Genomic DNA, 13,123 nt, shown 5'->3' on the forward strand with positions numbered 1-13,123 from the left:
ATAACGGTTATTTTAATGTAAAACGACACTTTTTCAACCGTTGTTGATCAGCACGTAGACTTATATTCCAAAACTAAGAGGGTGGCTATTTAGTCGCCTTCTTAGATTCAAACAAAGAGAGCAGTTATGATAAAAACCGTCCTTTTACACCTCCATATAAGATGTATGCATGCCCTCATAAACCATGAGGTGTAAAAGGGTGGTTTTTACCATGTGAAGTTAGTTGATCCAGGATACAATGGAATCTTTGCATCGCTTGACATACTTCCATATCCATGTGCTTATGCAAAAGAATCAACTCCTGCATCACGAATCATGTCCTTCAATCGATCATCATGTACTTCACCATGTACAGCTTCATTCATGGTGGACCCCATATATTCTTCAGTTACGGAAACACGTGATAAATTTAATAATTCACCATGTCATGTCCAATTTGTATAAGATCGGAGAATCACATAGAAGGTGCTCCCTAATTTTCTTAACACCTAGTCTCCTTCCATTCAAATCATTAACGCACGGACACCTAATCTTTGCTCCATCATGACAATTATTATTGGCATTACGTTGCGCATATAAATTATTCTACTCCTCTTTCGTACTCATCACTTATGCGAACAGAACTAATCCAATTTCGATTCATTATATCTGTAATAGTCATTCAGGTGTTTACTAATGAGTGTGAAATCTCACGTTTATCGAGGGTTGACACACTCCCGAACTCAATACCAGCACATATCAATTGTCGAGGGTCAAACACCCTCGAACTCAATACCAAAACGTATCAATTGTTGATGACCAAACACCCTCGCAATCAATACCAATATGTATCAATTGTCGAGAGTCGATTACCCTCGGACTCAATACCAAAACCATAATTTTATTCTAATCTACCAACTAACATAATATAAATTAATAATAAATATAAATTATAATAAATACTAAATATACAAATTAAAATTCATTAAATTAATTATAAATACTAAATAATATAAATCTATCTAGAATCTAATAATTTAATAATTCTATAATAACCTAAAAACTAACATAATATAAATTTAAATTAAAAAAATACAAATTATAATAAATAAAAATAAACAAATTAATAACACTAAAAAAATATTTTAAAAAAATTAAAACACCACCAATCTTATGTGTGAAGGCAACGGTGGTGGTGAAGAGCGGCAACGGCGGCAGCGAACGACATCGGCGAAGAACCAAATGGAGGAACATCAAAATCCCAAAGAATAGCGTGCAAGGAAATTAAACAGTAGGAATGGTGAAGAACCTTGACAACAATGGGAGAAAAGAAACAAATAAGAGAAAAAAAAATAATGAAGAAGAAGCAGAGAGCTCAAAAGAAACTTACATAATGGTTTGAAGATGACAATGACTCGAGATGAAGAAGAAGCATAAAGAAGAAAACGAAAATGAAGTGCTAGAAGACAAAAAAAATATGAAAACATAATTGACGCGCTATGAATTAAGGTAATAAAAAGACTCTAAAAAGGTGGTTATGAGGTAAAGTTGCCTTCTTACAACAAAGTGTTTGACGGTTTTACCTCATAGCTGCCTTTTTAAAGTAATTTAATTTAAAAAATGTCACCGCATTTTAAAAGACAACGTTTGACTGTAAAAAAACGTTGTAAATGTAGTGTTGAAAATAGTTCATTCTCACATACGTTCTTAATGTGAGACGGTTGAATGTTTAATAATTTTTAATTATTAAATTTTGTTTTAATTTTAATAAAGACTTTCATAAAAAAATAAAAATCATAAAAAATTAATTATCACTAGATCTAACAAAAAAAAATTATTAAGTGAAATGTTACAATGAGTAATTGAAAAAAAGTATAAAAATCTTTAACTAAACCAAAATTTGAATTTTTTATCTAATATACTAAAAGCAAAAATCATGAAAAGTTTTTGACCAAAAACAAAATCTGTCAAAATCTAATAAGTGAAAAAAATGAGAATATATCAAGTAAATAATTATTTCATCACATTGAAAAATTCATATAGACAATTAACAATTTTCTTAAAGAAACTAGATAAAAAAATTAAAAAAAAATGTATTGTATGAATACATATTATTATTTTTTATTGTAACAAACAAAAATTATGATTATTATTTATAATTATTAATTATAATTATTATTTATGTTATTAACTATTATTATTATTTATAATTATTAATTATGATTATTATTTATGTTATCAATATTATTATTTATATTAATAACAAACTGTTTTTACAGGACTCGAATTCAATTATTTTAGTAAAAACTTTTTTTTTATTAATAATTTGAACTTTTTATTTTTATTATTTATGTCTCTTTATTTAATAATGCTGAAAGTACATAACATAAATTATGATGAATATTGATGTTGGGAAGCTAGAGTTGGATACATTGTTAGCAAGGAGTGGAAAATTTTAACTGCAATTAAATTTTGAATTATAGATTAACTTAAAATCAGTCCTATAGCCTAAGAAAATCCGTTAACATAAGGTAATTTAAGAGTGAAATGTCCTAAACTAATTAAACACTATCTAGTCTTATAATATAAGAGATCGAATATCACCTATCAAGTATCTTTGGTCTTCTATCTTCTCTCGCTATCCGTTTGTCAAGTTTGTAGGGTGGGGTACCTGTAAAGATACTTCAACGTTCAAGTCAGCTCAGGTGTTGATGTGTTTATTAAGGTTTAAAGTTAGAATAGTCATTACCTTTTACTACAAGGGTCTTCGCCTATTTATAGTTTTCTATTGGATTTTCCTTCTTAATGACGTTAGCCCAGGCCCAATAAGTTCTTAATGATATTTTGTAACCCCTAATTTAGATTAGTCTAATTAATCCACAAGATTTCTGCTTTGTGACCTTGATCGAGAGGTCGTGTGACCTTTCGTCTTGTCAGCCACTCGGTCGACTAATTCTGAATAGGACACTAACCAACTATAAAGTGATTTAAAGGTATTTACTCTGCATATGAAATAAATATATGGAAGAAAATTACCCATTTTATGTTCTTAATATACATCTTTTGGAATTACCACTAGAAAATTTATATCTTTTCTAATTTTAAACATGTTTTTTTTTTTCAAAGTTATATTTTCATCTTATTTGAACTTTGTAACTTTGTATATATTTACCATTGAATTTCCAATTTTATAAATTTTGTAACTAAGCTTTTAACTTTGTAAATTTTATCATTGAACATTCAAATTCAAATTTATGAATTTTACTTTCAAAATTATAAGCATTTTATATTTTCGTCATCTAAATGTTAATTTACTAATTGTGTAATCACATTATCAACCAATAAGATGAAAAATATAAAAGTGCGATGATGTGATAAACAAAAGTAAAAATATTTCATGCTGTATTGAGTAGAAAATATATTAACACTCATATTTCTCAATATTAAACTAACTTTTTAATTTATTTGTATCAAAATAGTTTAAAATCTTAAGATGTCATGTTCATAATTAAAATCTTATCTATCTTATATTTTTAATACTTTTTCCGAGTTGATTTAAAGTAGTAATAATAGAATTACTAATATATTTTTCAGAAAATCATAGAAAATTTAAGAAAAAAGAAAAAATTAAAATAATAAATTCAATAAAAATCATAAATAATTATCATGACTATTACTTAATTAGATATTATGTGAAAATAATTACTTTAAGATCATATAAAAGTAAAAATTGTGAAAATACTTCTTAATATTTGTAAAATAATTTAGTTTTTTTCAATATTATTTTGGTCTAAAATGACTATAAATATTTTATTTAATTTCTCTCAATTAATAATTTTAAAATTATTTTATCATCTAATAATTATAAAAAATAAAGAAAAAATATTTTGTGATCAATTGGAAAGTATTAAAAATTATCATACGATATCATCCAAATATTTTAAATTATTATTATAACAATTTATGCACACAAATTTGTGTTTGATATTTACTCTTATATCTTTAATATTTTCCAAGTAAATAGCCTTTCACCTCAAATCTACACTCAAGTACAAAACGATGTTATTACTGGTTATATTATTCTATTATTAGTAAATTGACATCTAATAAAAAAAAGAAGTAAATATCTGTAATTTTGAAATTCACATAATTGAAAGTTCAGTGGTATAGTCATAAAATTAAAAATCCAATGTTAAAATTTGTGAAATTGAAGTTTCAGTAATCAAAATTCCGATAAAATTGAAAATTAAATAGTAAAAAAATATAAAATTGCAAAATTAATAGTAAAAAATAATATATATATATATATATATATATAATTCTAAATTTTAGATAGTAATATTCATAAAAAGAAAAAGTAAGTATGACATTCGAAAAACACATAAAAGTTTAATGGTAAAATACTCTTGTGTTTGGATAAACAACATTTAAAGATGGTATTTATTTTTTAGAAAATTTGAAATATTTAACAAAAATATTTTTTTTGATAAAGAATTTGAAAGACATTGAAATTATAAAATTTTATTAACTTAGATTATTTAAAGTTAAAGAATTTTAAAATTTACTTAAAAAAAAGGAAGAATTTAAAAATTTTCATATTCTCAAATTTAGATTTTTTGTCTTTGTAGTTTGAGTCAAGTTAGGCCCGTGATTCAGTTCGAATCGGGTCAACTTGACTCAACCTGACGTTGGAGCGACCTAACTTAGTTTGACATATGTATTGACCTAACACATACTTAAATCAACATGGTCAAATCTAATTTGTTTTGCCTCTATCGCATCTGGACCCAACCTGACTTGGATCTGACTTGACCTAACTTAATCGAACTTGACTTGACATGGGTTTATCCCTACTTGATTAAATGTGATCTCATCCCGACTTGGCTTTTCTTAGACTCGGGTTGTTGACTAGGCTTGAACTGTATTATTACTTACTTGATTTAACCTAATTGGATATGAATTGACTTAACCTAGACTTGAGAATTGACTTGACTCTAATACGAACTAACTTGACCTGACCTTGCATGAACATGATCCAGTATTATCTTACTTGGATCTAATCTAGTATAATATTTTATAACTTTAAAATATTATATTTTAATATAAATTGAGAAAAAATTTCCAAATATAAAATGGAAAAGATTTCGAAAAAAATTGACAAAAAAAACATAAAAAACTGTTACAAAAGATTATCAATATTAATATTTTTGAATTTTTTAATAATTATTTAAAATTTGAATATTATTTTAAAAAATTGGTGGTAATTAAAATACTTTATCCATTTAAAAAAAACTCACTAAATTTATTTATCCAAAGAATGTATTTAAAAATAAGACAATTTAAAATGAGAATTACTCAAATTCTATATATTTAAATGTCTTAGTTTGATTTATTTTATACTTTCTTCTAATTTATCATTTATATTCAACAATTAAAATATTTAAAATAAATGAATCCCGTACAAAAGTTAAGTAAATCAGTTAATATTTTATTCTAAAGTTATTAACCTTATTTACAAAATTTAATGAAAATAAAAGAAATACAAATAAATTAAGTACAGCATGGGTAGTGTGTGACAACCTCCTCTCGTATTATAAAATTTTGCTTAAATAGTGACAACATCTAAACTTGCTTAAAATAATTGAAGACAGAAAGATAAAACTGGGGAGTGCGAATAACAAAGCCCAAGGCAAAAGGAAGAGCTTTTGTGCCCTAGCTTTTCCTCCTAAGTCTTTCTATTCGAATCACCAGCGTCTGTCCGACACCGTCCACGGCGACTTCGGCCACCGTGGGTTTGAATTAATTTTTTCTTCCGGCGGAGCAGTGGAGAGGCATGGGTGACAAGGACGAAGAGTCGGGAATGCCAAGGGATGCAAAGATTGTGAAGTCTTTGTTGAAGTCAATGGGTGTGGAGGGGTACGAGCCTCGCGTCATTCACAAGTTTCTTGAACTGTGGTATCGATACGTCGTCGATGTTTTAACCGACGCACAAGTCTATTCAGAGCATGCGGGAAAATCCGCAATCGATTGTGACGATGTCAAGCTTGCGATTCAATCCAAGGTTAACTTCAGCTTCTCGCAACCACCGCCTCGTGAGGTAATAACAGTAATTAATAATTCGCCTTTCCAATTGTTCAACCGTGTTTCGTGTGAATTTATGCTGATTATAAAATTTATGAGAGAAAACGCATGGATTCTTTATTTGTTGTTTGTGGTTAAAACTTAAGGGTGTTAATTTTGTTGGCTTAATTGGGTGTGCTGATAGTTTGAAGCAATATGCTGGAGTTTGCAAGAGTTAAGGTAGTGTGAGAGAGGTTGCCTTGTTTGTGTGAAGTTTAAATGTCTGTGTCGCAACTCAAGCTAAGTCCGCCACAGGACTTGAAAAATAGTTGGGTTCTGTTACTTGCAAAGATTAAATTTCTTTTTATGTACTAGGCTTGATAATTGTGTGTCAAATGTTGACCACACACATTTATATTCATATTGAGAACAGTACGTGTTCAATGATATCCTTAACATAGGCTAATTTGTAATCCAATCGTATTCGTAATACATGTGCTAAAACTAATAACTACAAGTGCTGCATGTTCTATTTATCACTTCCCCTTTAAACTGGAGCTTATGGATTACTTGCATCAAGCTTGTTACGAATGTGAGAAAGGGGATTTTTGTTATTCGACATATGGTTCGATGCACCAGAGTAAAGAATTTATGGAGCAAGAGAGGAGGATTGAGACACAAAGCTCGCAGAACTACCCATGTTCGCAACATAGGCGTCCTGTCCTGACACATCTATGTCTTATTTACCTCCTGTCCTGGTGCATATTTTTATGGAAAACTGAGTAATTGGGCACCCATATGACCGTGTATTGTTGATCACTGTGTAAGGGCCTTATGGCTCTGATACACTCCCCGATTTTTTAGATCTTGATTTGTAGCTGCAAGGAGAAAGCAAATCTACAACTTTTACATTTTGGGGAACAGTAGACAACCCTATGATCCGCTTGCCATACATGCCTCTCTACTTGGTTTCATTGCCAAGAATCATGTATGGTATATCTTGTGGCCATCTCTCTAACTTGTAAAAGTTTCCTACAAATCTAGCTACCATTATTTGGTGGTTTAATACAACAAAAAATGCTTTTAATTTTTAGAAGCATTGTATGTAAGATTCATACCAGGATAGAAGGACTCTTGAGCCAGAACCCAGACATGCTGCTTCATAGCAGCCAGCTTTATTCCACTCCGTTGACGAAGTTCTGAGCTCCTTATTTTAAAAGGCGGCAAATTTCCAATCAACATTCCCTTTGTTCTTGTATCAGGAGGACTAGACTATAAGAAAGAACAATCTGCAGATCTTATCCACTGTCTTCAAATCAAAACCTGCACTGGCAGTATGAACAGAGTACTCCAGTAAACTTGCATGACCAGTAGTACAGCATATTGGATAGAATAGAAGGACCTAACACCTAAAATGCAGTTGTTTTGCTGATGTTTTAGAGAAGATTATTTGGTTTGTTCTAGACTTTGACCGACCAAGTTTGCATGAAACTATGAATGAATCTAGTATCCACTCAAGTCTGTCCAAGTCTGTGCAACAAGTTTTCAAGCGAGTTGATGTTCTTTCTTTGCCTTGAATTGTAAACTAGCACAATTATATAAATTTCAATCTGAGACCCATAGCACAAGCTCCTGTGCTATATAGTTTTGATAAATTTGTTTTTAAATGATCAAACTGGATTAAGTAAGAAATTTCATGTAAATTATTCTTGTCTTCTTTTCTCTTCTGTGAGAGGTCCCCCACCTTTCTGTATTGCAGTTTTATTACTAACTTGCAGATAATAATCTTGTTCTAATTTTTAATATTCGTTTGTTTGATAATTATGGCTGAGATAGCCTTTTGGTAGGACCAGATTTTCGCTTACATTCTAAATTATCAATAAATATTTTGCTAAGATTGATTTTATTAGTTACTAATTACCATATCATGAGCTGCACTCTGGAAATATTTGTTTGCTTGAAAGGATCTTTGTCTCTTTGGTGATCCAATACCATTTGCTCTTAGAAAATGAATTTTAAGTCTAACTTAACTTCATAAAACTATCTTGTAAGATGAAATTTACATTCAATTATATATTATAATTTAATCATATCTTTAGTCAATATGGATTTCCAACACTTTTTTCCCTAAAGCATTCTGTCTCATCTTTGAAAAATAAAATGTTTCTTATAATCACTTACCAGGTGCTTCTGGAGTTGGCTCAGAACCGCAACAAGATACCATTGCCAAAGACTATATCAGGACCCGGTATCCCACTTCCACCTGACCAGGACACATTAATCAATCCTAACTACCAGTTTGGAATTCGAAACAAAAGGCCTGTTGAACCTTTAGAAGAAACAGAGGATGAAGAAACTACCATTCCCAATCCCACTCAGGAAGAGAGGGTAGAGATGCAGCAGAATCCCCATCAGAGAGTGTCGTTTCCCCTGCCCAAACGCCAAAAGGATTAATTTGAAGTCCTCCATCTGTGACTAATGTTTTATTCTAGCTCTTGTGTAATTGTTGTACAACAGTATTAGATCTATATAAACGATAGCATGCTTGTTTTATTGTGTAACATTCACTAGGTTCTGACATTTAAATTAAAAGAAAAGGTTTCCAAACGGCTCACTCAAGTTAGAATATGTATATGCTTCGTTTCAAAGTCCTTGTATTGTGAACACGATGTCTTGGTTGGTTTGAAGCTTGCAGACTGTGAAATGACATTCAATTTCAGGAATTATGAGTTGAGGTGTTTACAGTGTATTCTGTTGGGTTTGTATATAGAAAATTTGAGCTGAGTGTAAGTGCATTTCAATTTCAATTGGTCAATTTGGATTGGGTAAAGAACTATTTGTTAAAACTACTTGGACTTGTATATGTAGGCAACAGGCAAATTCAATTACAGGCGTAGCTGCCAATTTCTGTACTCACTGTTTATATTGTGCTTTGTTCTTTCCCTTTTTTTATCAGAACAAATTACAAACCAGCACTTGTGCCCGAAGAACTTTAAGCTTTTTATTGGATTAAGAAAAAAATGAAAAGAGTGAAAAAGAAAGGAACATAATATAAATAAATGATATGTAAGATTGTTTGAATTAATAGAAATAAAATAGGAATTGAAAAAATAATTAAAAAGATTGTAAGTGTTCGATAATATAATAAAATAGAAAATATATATTAAGTGTAAGATTTATAAAATAACCAAAAATTTCTTAAAATAAATCATATATGAAAAATATTTAAGAAAATTGCTAATTGTACTCTCACTTTCTTTTTATATTAACCCATTTAATCTATTGATGATGGATGGATTCAAGTACGGAATCTATAGTTTCGTATCATGCAAATATGCATAAATTTGTTGTCTTCCTTCTGTGTCCATTTTTTTGGGTAGAAGTAGACAAAGTTGCAATGTGAGAATTATACCACACCTTATCAAAATTACTAAGCATGTTGTTAAGACATGGTTAACCCTAATATTAAGTGGTATGGTGAAATTCTATAAAAATATTTAATAAAATACACTTTCTCAAACTGCATTTTATTCAAACCTAAAATTAATGTATAATACGTAAATAAAATGAATTGAGATTATTATAAACAAAGCTTATGAATTAAGGAAAATTGTGATTTTATAAACTAAGTGTTCTACCAAAGAATTGAAAAGTCAAAAAGTTGATCACCTTATGCGGTAGCACGACCTTTCGGCCAAAACAAGTATCGCGTTAATTCACATATTAAATCAATTAAGCTTGATTAAAAGAGATGAAGTATGATTAAGAGATCATTGGACCTATGTTAATCTTTACACAACACAAAGTCTGATAGAAAAATATAAATAACAGGGAATCTCATGGTAAAAGGTAATGACTAATTCAACCATTAATTAAATAATTAATATACATTTCAACTGACTTGAGCGTCAGAGTGTCTTTGCAGGTACCTCACATTCACGGACATACCCAAAAGGACAACTGAAAAATTGAGGAGAAAAAAGATGAAAAAAACTTGATAAGAGATATTTAGTCTTAAATAAATTATAAAAATACTAAGTTAATTTATTTAATAAAATATTGAAATGTACTAAAATACTTACCACATTAAAGAAGAAGAGTGTGAGTGTTGGTATTGTGACACATTTAATTCGTGGGTAAACATTTTTTATATTTAATCACGTTTATTAAAGTTTTCTTAAACAACTGAAAATGACTCTTTTTTTCAAAAAATAAGTTTAACAAAATATAACTACTTTCAATCACCTGTGTGCCCATTATTTTAAGCATACCTCTGTGTTCACTCTTTGTTTCAACCTTAGTTTGCAATATTTGGAGCAATAGTTCCAAATACATAACAAAAATACAAGAAGCAAAATATTAAAAATAAAAATATTTAATTGTAATTTTTTCAACTCAGAATATCTTTAAACACTCTTTTCATGTTGGTTCTTCACTGATTTCCGTATTAAGTAAGGTGTTAATTTTTAAAATATTATTTTTTTCTTACAATTTCTTCTTAAAAAAAAGTATCGGTATGAAGGTTTTGATATGCACTGGACATCATTTTTTAACAACCAAAAAAAATAATTCAACAAATTAATCTACTTTTTATTATTTATTAATCCATGTAAAAAATCACAAACCTTACTTAATTTGAAAAGGAGAGAATAGTTTACATTATTAATTACCAAGTTGAAATTAAATCAATTCAATTAAACACTTTATGAATTACAGGTTAAACGAATTATTGATTCTCTGTTAAGTTAATAATTATTTAAGCAACTCTTATAAGAATTTATTTTTGATGAATATGTTCTTAAACAAATGTTAAATAAAAAAGATGAGATCATTCAAAACTCAAGCTCACATATAATCGAATAATTTTATTTTATCTGTTGTTTAACATTTTCTAATACATTAAGATAAACAATAAATTAATTAATGAAAATATTTTTTAATAAATGCCCCTCCAATCTTATCTATTTCATTATTCTTCATAACTGTTTCAGAATTAAATTGACACTAATTACAAGCACATATGTAATAATAAATTGTTTTTGGAATATAAATACTAACGGTTGCTATCTCACCTAACTGGTTTCTAGCTTCCAATGCACCCAGTCATTTTCTCTCTCACCTAGTTTGAAACTAATAACAATTTTTTTTTATATTATTTAAATATTTATTAAAAAAACTAAAACAATTGAAAGTGAAATGGAAGGAGTACTTTTTTTAACGGTTATGATAATTACTTTAAAATTTATATAGTTATCATGATTTCTAATTTACTAACATAAAATTTAGGTTTTCTTTATTAAAAAAAAATATTTTATCAAGTATTTAAAATATTTTTATTTTTTTAAAATATTTTATCTTTTTTATTTTTTTTATTGTCAATATCATTATAGGAGGACGGTTATTTGTATCTCGTCATTTCTAATTTAGTGATCAGTTTGTTTATTTTCTCTTCAATTCTTTTAAAATTATCAGTTAACTATTTTTTTTTAAAAATGAAGAAAAAAAACTCAGTTCATGATAAAAAGATAAAACTAACAACAAAATTATTCCATTAACGACAAAATTAAATGATAACGTATTGAACCAAAAATAAAAATTATTTTTTGATAAAAACTTAACTAAAAACAATTAAATTTATAAGATAGTTACAATTAATTAAACCTAAATCATTTCATGAAAAAAATCACCAAAATATAATTCAACAAAGTTGTGCTAATCATTATCTTAAATCTTAAGCTAAAGTGAGAAAACTTCTCCTTCTTTGAATTTGTTGCAAAGGAACACAAGATTGATCATACATTACATTTCAATGTGGTTGATTTTTAAATCATGAAAGATTTTAACTTCTTAATGGCAAAAAAGTGAAAGAAAAAACAGAAATTATACAACTTTATAGACTTCTTAAATGTTTTTTTTCTCAATCTTCAATCCTATCTTTTTTTTTTTGGAGAAAAAATTATATTAAAATAATATAATGTGGTAGAATATATATATATAGAGAGAGAGAGAGAGAGGGAGAGAAATAAAAAAAAAATGATAAGAGTATAGGGTGAGTAGTGTGAATGGTAGGCACAGGCTGGCTGATGGCAGAAACAAGACGGTGCATCAATTTTTCATTCCAAAATTTGATTGAGTCCCATGCGTTAACAACTATCTCTCTATGTGGCATGGTTATTTTTTTTTTAAAATGTGGGATGATATTTTAATAAAAATACACTATAAAAAAATCATAAAATAAATATTAATTTTAAAGATAAAAAATAATTAATTGATAAAGTGACTGAAACAAATTTAAAGATTAAAAAAAATTTAAATTTTAAATTAATCTTTATTATTGTTAAATAGTTTCTAAATTAGTATCTAATTAGATTTTAAATTTGATAGAAAAAACATTGGTATATAGATACCAACTTAAAAATTATTTAACAATAATATAAAATAATTTATAAATAATTTTTTTTTAGTTTTTAAAATATTTTTAATTTAATTATTATAATAATTAATTAAATTTTTTTTATAAATTAGTTTTTATTTGATGATTTTGTTGTAGTAAAGAATAAATTTTTAAAAAAAAAATATTTTTATTGGTTTTTTTTCTTTATTTTTTTTATATTTTTTTTTTTGTGATGGTGGTGATTTCAGTCATTCCTCGTTTAATTTTTTAGATCTGGGCGAATTTCGACTGTGGTACGTGATCATCACATGATATTTCTGCATGAACTCTTCTCTCCTTCAATTCTTTGGTATGAGGCTATTTTTTTGTTTGGATTGAACCAAGAGCCAAACACGCTCTTCCTGATTTTTCCACTGAGCCACAAATCAAGTCCTCTTCAAGTCGAATCTTAAACACTCTTCTATTCAAATTCGTCAAAAATTCTTTAAACTTAAATACGTCTTCTATATTTCCCAATATTTTCTTTATAAATTTCAAAATTTTAATTATTTACAAAAATAAAATTACCTTTGTAACGTCATAGTTGTTAAGAGGAAGTACTTTTTATTGCACTGTCAAAAATAACATTTTTCTATTTTATTTAATTAACTATTTCAAATAATATTTTTTTCTTATCAAATTTAATGCATT

At 27.8% G+C, this 13,123-nt stretch overlaps 1 protein-coding gene across 1 annotated transcript; it reads left to right on the forward strand.

The window, feature by feature from the left end:
- Positions 1 to 5,603: 5,603 nt before the first annotated feature.
- On the forward strand, positions 5,604 to 8,788 carry LOC137807045 (transcription initiation factor TFIID subunit 9-like). The gene is made up of 2 exons (XM_068607465.1): positions 5,604 to 6,076; positions 8,224 to 8,788. Exons 1-2 carry the CDS (start codon positions 5,813 to 5,815, stop codon positions 8,491 to 8,493), a joined length of 534 nt encoding a protein of 177 aa, XP_068463566.1. The 5' UTR covers positions 5,604 to 5,812; the 3' UTR covers positions 8,494 to 8,788.
- Positions 8,789 to 13,123: the final 4,335 nt, after the last annotated feature.

Source organism: Phaseolus vulgaris, chromosome 3, assembly GCF_000499845.2.
Source record: "Phaseolus vulgaris cultivar G19833 chromosome 3, P. vulgaris v2.0, whole genome shotgun sequence".
NCBI classification, from domain to species: Eukaryota; Viridiplantae; Streptophyta; class Magnoliopsida; order Fabales; family Fabaceae; genus Phaseolus; species Phaseolus vulgaris.